This window comes from Danio rerio, chromosome 7, assembly GCF_052040795.2.
Source record: "Danio rerio strain M-AB ecotype USA chromosome 7, GRCz13ab, whole genome shotgun sequence".
In the NCBI taxonomy this organism is placed as follows: domain Eukaryota; kingdom Metazoa; phylum Chordata; class Actinopteri; order Cypriniformes; family Danionidae; genus Danio; species Danio rerio.
The window spans coordinates 77,870,677-77,879,016 of record NC_141027.1 but is presented as its reverse complement, the minus strand read 5'-3'; the positions used below and the strand labels follow the sequence as shown (position 1 = coordinate 77,879,016).

Sequence of the window (8,340 nt, the reverse complement as noted above, 5' to 3'; positions counted from 1 at the left end):
CTATGTTTGTAACGACCAAAGTTGTTACCTTAGTTAGCTAACGATGGTTTTTAGAAACGCACCCCAGGTCTGATGTCCTGCAGATTAAAGCTCCAACTTGCCTCAAAACCTCTTGCAAGAACTTTTTTAGAAAGCTTAGTAAGAGCTTGATTAGCCAGCTGTTTTGTGACTGATTAAGGTTGGAACTAAACTTTGCAGGGCACCGGTAAAAGTTTGGGCACCGGAATTTGGGCACCCCCTGATCTATGCCGTCTAATCATTCTGTAATATAACAATCCTAATATTTTTCTGCCTATTTTCTGAAAGTTTTCTTAACATTGTGTCCATTTAACAGAAATGTTGACCAAATATACAGTTGAAGTCCTCCTGATTTATTAGCCGCCCTGTATATTTTCCCCCAATTTCTGTTTAACAGAAAGATTTTTTTTCTACATATTTCCAAACATAATAGTTTAATAACTAATTTCTAATAACTTTTATCTTTGCCATGATAACAGCACATAATATTTTCAAAATACTAGTATTAAGCTTAAAGTGACATTTAAAGGCTTACGTAGGTGAATTAGGCAAGTTATGGTAATTAGGCAGGCAAGTCGTTTTTAACAGTGGTTTGTTCTGTAGACAGTCCAAAAGAAATATTGCTTAAGGGGGCTAATAATATTGACCTTAAAATGGTTATTAAAAAATTAAAAACTGCTTTTATTTTAGCCAAAATAAAACAAATCAGACTTTCTCCAGAAGAAAATAAAAATATTATAGGAAACACTGTGATAAATTCTTGAATCTGTTAAACATAATTTAGGAAATATTTGACAAAGAAAAAAAATTTACTGTATGCAGTTATTAATTATAAATATTTGTTGTTTTTTTCTTTTACATTACAGTTTAGCAAGGTGTATTAAATGTCCGTACTGGCATCTTTGTTTAACGTCTCTCCACAGGTGAACATTTAAAGATCCATGGCTTTCCAAATCCAGGAAACACGTCCAGTTCCAGTAGAACCTAGAAAAACAGACCCTCTAATAAAATACATCATAGAGAAGAAGCCAGAGAGGCTTCACAGTTTAATCAGAGGCAGAGACAGAGATATTAATGGACTGTACTTTTCTGAGGACTGGAATGATGACGTTACACTATTAACAGCAGCAGTCATATGCAGAAATGAAGAAATCTGCTCTTTATTGCTTAAAAACTCAGCTGATCCAAACAAACAGTCAACAAATGGAAAAAGTCCTCTACATTATGCAGCTTTTACAGCTGGAGTTCCTCTGAGTATTGTGAAAAGATTACTTGCAGCAAAAGCTAACCCAAATGGACATGAATCACAAAAGTGCTCTCCATTGCAGTTTGCTGCCGAACAAGACCGTGAAGACATTGTGAAGGCACTTCTAGAAGCTGGAGCTTCGCCTGAAAGAAACTATGGGTTAAATCCAGAGATTGATAAAAAAGTGGAGAGAATGATTGACCGATTCTCTTCACAGAGCGAAGAGTTTAGGAAAGTACATCTGTTTTTCTCTCTTTTCTGTGCGATTCGAGTGAAAAAGCAAACTGAGGTTTGCAGAATATATCAGGAACATTTCTTTGAGGAGCACCCGTTCATTCATATAATTTTGATTGAGCACTACTCGTTTAACTTAGTTACTTGTGGCTTTGGCGCAAATGCAGAGAAGTATCGTCAGAGCGCCATCGACTGGTTAAAAGACACAAAAAGCAAAGACAGATACATCGAGGGAGTCATCAAGCGCTTCCCAAAACTCCCTAAGGACGAAAACTTGGCGATTGTGCTGAACTGCTTATGCTTTAATTTAATGGATATTGAAAGTGTTTCTCCTCAAGTTGTCAATGAGCCTGTGCCAATTCTAACAGACAGTCTTCAACACTTTGAAAACAACAACGTAGCAACGTGTCTTTTGATACTTAGAATGCTTTATAACCTTATAGAGAAGACATCTGAGCAGAAACTGAGACTGAATCACTCCGTCTATGAGAAGTTAAGCAAAAGTGTATTGCCTTTCACTCAAACTAATGTTTTTTTTATGGTTAGTGTTTGGGCTTATGGACTGTTTGTCTATGTTTATGAGTTTGCTCCTGAACTTGTTGAATTCACCTCAGTCCCGGAGAATGTCATTAATGCTTCATGGTTAGAGATGGATAAATCCTTGAAAACAAAGCTGCAAAAGTTGGATGAATTGCTGAGACGTCGAGCAGATTCAAGTGCAGTGGAGAGTTTATGTGAGGAAACTGCGAATCTATCAACATGCAGGAAGAAGAGGAGGAGGAAGAAAAAAAATATCCAGCAAGAAGTGGGATTTCAAGAAGGCAAGCTGCCATCGAAAGAGGAGACTCTGTTGAAACCCATTGAAAAATCCAACTTTAGTGCAAAACCATTGATACAGCCTGTTGAAAACCCAAATATCTCAAAAGGGTGGCTTCAGAATAGCCATCGATGGAGGAGTAAACTCGAAAAGATAGCTAATATGGGCATTAATGATACTTATAGGCTGGGAAGCCTTACGGTTGTACTTAGAGATGAATTTCTGATTGCCAATGGAAGTGATGGGACTCAAGTTTTCCTTGGATTGAGGGATGACGGCACAGAGGTGGCTGTGAAACGAATGGTTGGGTTTATTTACAGAGTTCTCAAAAATGAGAAGGAATTTCTTCGACTTCCAGAGCTTGACAGTCCGTCCATTGTGCGATATGTGGACTTTGCTGAAGATGCTAATTTTGGATACCTTGTTCTTCAGCTTTGTGAGTACACACTGGAGGAGTATATCCAAGATCATCTACCACAGGACAAAGATGAGAGAACTTTGGTTCTGAAGAAGCTGGTGAAGGAGGTTCTTTGCAGCTTACAGGTTTTACACGACCCACAATTTGAAGTGCTCCATTGCAACATCAAACCCCAGAATGTGCTGATTGGTAAGTACTAATACAACACTTCTGTGTGCATGTAATGATGGTCCACACCAGAATAAAAATTACCTCATCATTGATTTTAAACCTTTATGAGTTTCTTTGTTTGGCTGAACACACAGACAAAAAAAAGATATTTAAAGAATGCTGTTTGCTGATACTCATCAACTTTCATAGTAAATTTACTATAGAAGTCAGTGGGTTAAAGATGCAGTAGGTGATCTGCTATCTAAATGCTAACCGTTAGCATAATATCTTTGAAACACAGTCCCTCCCCTGCCATCCAAAGCTAATCTGTGAATGAAACGGGATCTCTCAAGCTGAAATCATGAACGCTTATCCTATGACAGTAGACAACCCACTAGTTCATGTCATTCACCAGTTAAAAAAACTTTATAGTACTTTACAGTACTACAATTCCCAATGAAAAACTGTATTATATCTAGCATGTTTCAGTTGTGTAGTTAGCAAGCAAAACTTGTTATAATGTGCAACATTTCATGCATGCAACGATCGTTTTTCTCACGTGCTGTCTTAAAGCGACTACCATATGCTTAGTGTTTGGCCGGTGGCGTGCAGGAATTACTCTTATTACTAAGCCATTCTTATATACTATTTTAGACTAAATAAAAAACAGTATAGGGAGCGCATCACAGGTTGTCATTGTTAAAAAATGAACCAATGTGAATATAAAACCAACTTGACCTCAGTAAAGCAGGCTAGGCAGAATAGCACTATTTACTTATGTTTTGTTGTTAAAGTAAAGACCGGGTAAAAACTGGATGGGGGGTGGGGGTCTGTCTTCATGCTGCCCCTAACAAGATGCCACCCTGGGCGATTGCCTATATTGCCCATGCCTAAATCCGCCACTGATAATACAACACAATCAGCTATGCGTGACTAAAATAGTTTAAAACAGAACATTACCTGTCTAACAGAAACACTTCAGCCATGGTGTCGTCTTTCCTCCAGCGTGCAAAACTAAATTCGATATTTATTCAGGATTTAAATTTTTGATTTAGCATTTTATTTTATTGCTGTACCTCTCTTGTGTGCAAGTGAACGCGGCGTGCGCAAATGGCAGATCTGAGTGAACGGCTGCGCAGATTTACAAATCTACATGTGTTGACAGACAGTTTGAGCTACTTATCAGAATTACGGGAATTATTGGCCCAACAAATTTTAACTGGATGAATGAATATTTTTCAGTCTTATGCCTCACCCAGAATATAAAAATACATAGAAATACATTAAGATCATTTACTTTAATCATGACTATTAGAATGTGAAGAGACTTTCAATCTTTCAATACAGTCACCTAATGCACCTTTAAAGCTACCAGCAACAGAACAAAGGAACTCAAATAGGTTTTGAACAAGTGAAGAGTGAGTAAATGATAATTACTTTTTTTATTTTTGGGTGAACTACCCCTTTAAACCTTGTATGTTTGGTTCGTCGAGATAACAATGGTCTTTCCCTGTTTCCCAGACATCAGTGGGAAAGCTAGACTGGCAGATTTTGGCATACGTCAAAGACTGCGAACAAGTATTGCTGGACCTAGATGCTGGAGGGCAAAGGAGACCATAGATGAGGAGGTTAATATTGGGTATATGAAGAGCTCTGATGTTCAGGTAGTGTATTCAGTCCTTTAAATCAATAAACTAATTTAATATTGACCTTAATCTTCATGTAAGAGTGGGCGCAGCCATTTGAACTATGTATATTAGCATGAGACTTCCTGTCTCATTCACAAGCATTTATTGCCGTTTGTTATTCCTAGTCATGTCCCCTATATAGGCAATTTTAGGAAGATTTAAACAGGGCTACTCAAAGTCTGGACTATGGTCTATGGCAGTGGTTCCCAACTTTTTTTTGCCGGAGACCCCCTTTTTCTCCGAAAAATATTGTGAGGCCCCCCTCCACATTTAATGATATTATCGCACATTTAAGTTTGCAGTAATTATGCCAAAAAAATGTTGTTTTCAAACAAACGGTGTGTTTATTACTATATCTAGATATGTTTATGCACAAATTTCCCAGAGATGGGTTGCAGCTGGAAGGGCATCCGCTGCATAAAACGTGCTGGATAAGTTGACGGTTCTTTTCGCTGTGGCGAACCTGGTTTAATAAAGAGACTAAGCTGAAAAGAAAATTAATGAATGAATAAATAATAGCCTAATATAAAATATAAAAGCACAACTTCAGTAGGCCATTCGTAACTGAAAAAAAGTGTAAGGGTTTGGCCTTTAAATTGGCCCTATTTGACATTCAATAACAAAAATATCAGTTTTCACACTGGTGTAACAGGGAAAAAATAATGTAGGCTATAAGAATTACTACTTGCATGTTATTTGTTATGCTTTATCAATTACTGTGAGGATTGCTGAGAGGCGAATCAGTGAGACTCCACTTTTTTGTGGAGGACGGATCACAAATTTGTCTATTTTAATCAGCTAGGGCAGTGGTCCACAACTTTTTCATCACCGCGCACCGGTCAACGCTTGACAATTTTACTGCGGGGGGTTGGGGGTGTTTCGTAGGTTGCTATGCAACCATTAACTGTTTTCTTAGAGGATGACAAGCTGACAAAACATTGCTGTCTCTCTCTGATACAAGTTTTATTTATAGAGAAAAGTACAAAGCACTGCAGTGTTTGTGTGTTCTGTGTTTGTCTGAGAACATTAGTGTTACCAAAATGTGAATAATCTTTACAAGCTGAAGCTGATCGGTCAATTCTTGTCAGAGACTCGCGGTGCACTCGCGGCCTGGGGTTCATTGATGCGAGCTTGTCACGCCACTTGTGCGTGCACACCGCTCACCTCCATTTGAAACAACAAATTATGCAATATGCGAATACACCTTAAAAGGCCGCCGTCATTTGCAATCTCCATCAGTTGATCTTCTTGCACAGCCATGGTGGATTCACCTGGTTTGTTGACAAGTGGGTTGCGGATCTATTCCTTGGCAGTTTGTGGGTCCTTCACTGCGCATTTTCCCCTTAGCAAAGAAACTTTCCAAATATGTCTGTTTCTTACTCATTTTGCTGCTTGTGGGTTAAATTTGGGCACTCAAGTGACCGAGACATAAGCGAGAGAACATGCTCATTATTCAAAATAAAAGACTTTTCAAAATAAAAGGTCGTTCAGACTCAGATAATAAATAAGACGGAAATAATGATTTCTTGTGCGGCCTGCTACCAATTGATCCACGGACCGGGGGACCACTGAGCTAGCGGATAAAATGAACTAAGGCAACATGATCATTCTCCTAACAGTCCACTGCTAAGACTTTTTTTAAATATGACGTGACCCCCCCACAAAGCTCGCTGAGGCCCCCTTGTGGGCCACGACCCCGCTGTTGGGAACCACTGGTCTATGGTCACTCGCGAGAGAAATTTTAAATCTGAAATGGAGTACACAGTGGCCTCTGGTGGATTCACAAAAACAAAAACTCCAAAAAACGTACTTCCTGGGATGTATTTCGCTCTCTTCAAAAATGTGTACAGGGGTACATATACATAATGAGCCTGGGTTGTGTAATTAGCATATTCTTGTGTGTATCGCCTCTTCTTGTTAAATCACTGAATGCCTCCTCAGTTGTAAGTTGCTTTGGACTAAAGCATCTGCTAAATGACTAAATGTAAATATGTATTATGAAGATTTGAACCATTGAATGGAGACTTTGAGAAGCCCTGTCCTGCATCAATTATATGAAAAAGCTTACGTCTGCACTGCAGAATAAGGCCAATAGTTCAAGAAAAATCAAAACCAATAACACCAACTTCTTTTTAAGGTTGCTGGGATGTTAGTGTACTACATTCTCTCTAGAGGACACCATCCATTTGGGAAAGGGATATTTTGTGAAGTCAACATTTTACAAGGAAGATACTCACTGGAGCATCTGGATGATGATGTGGCGAAGGATCTTGTTGAATGGATGATCAATGAAAATCCAAACAACAGACCGACGGTGGAGCAGAGCCTTGCACACCCCTTCTTCTGGACTGACGAAAGGTAAAATTCTCCATTGATTTGCTATTTACTGTTATCAATTTAAGTTTACCAACACATGATGAACTTATGAAATAGTTCCAGTATCTGTAAATTTAGTATTGATTATGGTACTAGCATTGTATGAACTTATGTTAAATAAAGAAACAAACTGCTTTCTGTCTAAACATTCATTTTCAGTTATCTGAATATGTTGTGTTGTTTATTAATTCATATCAGGAGGGTCGAGTATTTAAAAATAATTGGGAACCTGAATGAGGCGGAGAACTGCCGTAAAGTGGACGAGGAGCTTCTTTATGCTGTTGAAAAATTCACTGAGGGAAAAAGCTTTTCTCAATGGAAGACTAAAGTACGTCTAATCTCAATGCTAAAAAAATTAAACAATTATGTAAATATATGATTTATATGAAAATAACTTCAAGTATTAGATATTCCAGATGTCTTCTTCATAGTGTGTGGTGTGCTTTAATCTTGCTTATGAGCAATAATTTGACTTTCTTCTATTCTTGCTTTGTCAGTTTCCGTCTGAACTGGTCCAGAAGCTGGATGGTAAGAAGAAAGGCTATCCTGAGAACACACTGGGCCTGCTGCGCTTTATACGCAACCTACATGAGCATTAGTGAGTTATATGTGATGTGAGGTAAAATATTGGCTTTACTAAAGTGTGTTATTGTGTGTCAGACCCTGTTGTCTCTCTACACAGTCCAGAGGACGCAGAGATCATCAACCTGATGGCTTTATTCCCTGACCTCTTTGGGAGCGTGTTCAGGTTTGCAAAGGATAAAGGATGGCACTCCAGAGCGAGTCTGAAAAAGTTCTTCAGCTCCGTTCAACAGATTTGATCCTTGTTATTTTTGGCTAGAGCAGGTACATTGATCCTGCACTATGAGTGAGTTTAAATGTAGGGTCGATTTAGGATCCTCATCCTTGTCTGGGATGAAATTTATTATTCTCAGGAAATAAAACCATCAAAAAACATTCACACAATATTTCTAAACACAATAATCTGTATACTTTCAGTTGTTGCATTATTATCATGCGCAAAATGTGTAAATATCTGCTACAGCTTCCTTATAGAGGTAATAAATATTCATATCATCTGCCCATAAAAGACTCTCAAAACCTCTTCAGCATCATTGTTAGTACTGAAACACTCTTCTGTGTTGTAATACTTACCATTGTTTGACTTGAAAAAAATCACATTGGTTGTTATTCATGTTCAACATCTACAATAAATTCAACTGTATGTAATCCCTGCTCGGTAGTTTCTGTAGACCAGCCTGCACTTAGTGCATGTCTGAATTACTTTTGCTATTTTAAGGATGGGAAAAATGGTCGGTGTACCCAGAGCATGGTCTGAAAGGGTTGTCCTTATCTCTTATCTTATCTCTTAAAGTCTTTTGGGGTGTTTTGG

General features: G+C 38.2%; 1 protein-coding gene across 2 annotated transcripts; it reads left to right on the top strand.

Annotated features, from left to right (window-relative positions):
- The first annotated feature begins 959 nt into the window (after nt 1-959).
- On the top strand, nt 960-8,177 carry LOC101886687 (serine/threonine-protein kinase/endoribonuclease IRE1). 2 transcript variants are annotated; one of them, XM_087262401.1, is made up of 7 exons: nt 987-2,027; nt 2,113-2,922; nt 4,405-4,547; nt 6,709-6,929; nt 7,146-7,275; nt 7,445-7,545; nt 7,630-8,177. In XM_087262401.1, the coding sequence occupies exons 2-7, from the start codon at nt 2,148-2,150 to the stop codon at nt 7,766-7,768; spliced, it is 1,509 nt and encodes a 502-aa protein (XP_087118527.1). In that variant the 5' UTR covers nt 987-2,027; nt 2,113-2,147; the 3' UTR covers nt 7,769-8,177. The 2 variants fall into 2 exon arrangements, with proteins under 2 accessions (XP_087118526.1, XP_087118527.1); XM_087262400.1 differs by having other exon boundaries at nt 960-2,922.
- Nucleotides 8,178-8,340: the final 163 nt, after the last annotated feature.

What these genes read in the sequence shown, in the direction of transcription:
- LOC101886687 (XM_087262400.1), top strand. Translation starts at nt 960, where the DNA reads ATGGCTTTCCAAATCCAGGAAACACGTCCAGTTCCAGTAGAACCTAGA. An exon ending in ACCCCAGAATGTGCTGATTG is followed by an intron (nt 2,923 to 4,404) that starts GTAAGTACTAAT and finishes CCTGTTTCCCAG; the next exon opens with ACATCAGTGGGAAAGCTAGA. An exon ending in TGAAGAGCTCTGATGTTCAG is followed by an intron (nt 4,548 to 6,708) that starts GTAGTGTATTCA and finishes CTTCTTTTTAAG; the next exon opens with GTTGCTGGGATGTTAGTGTA.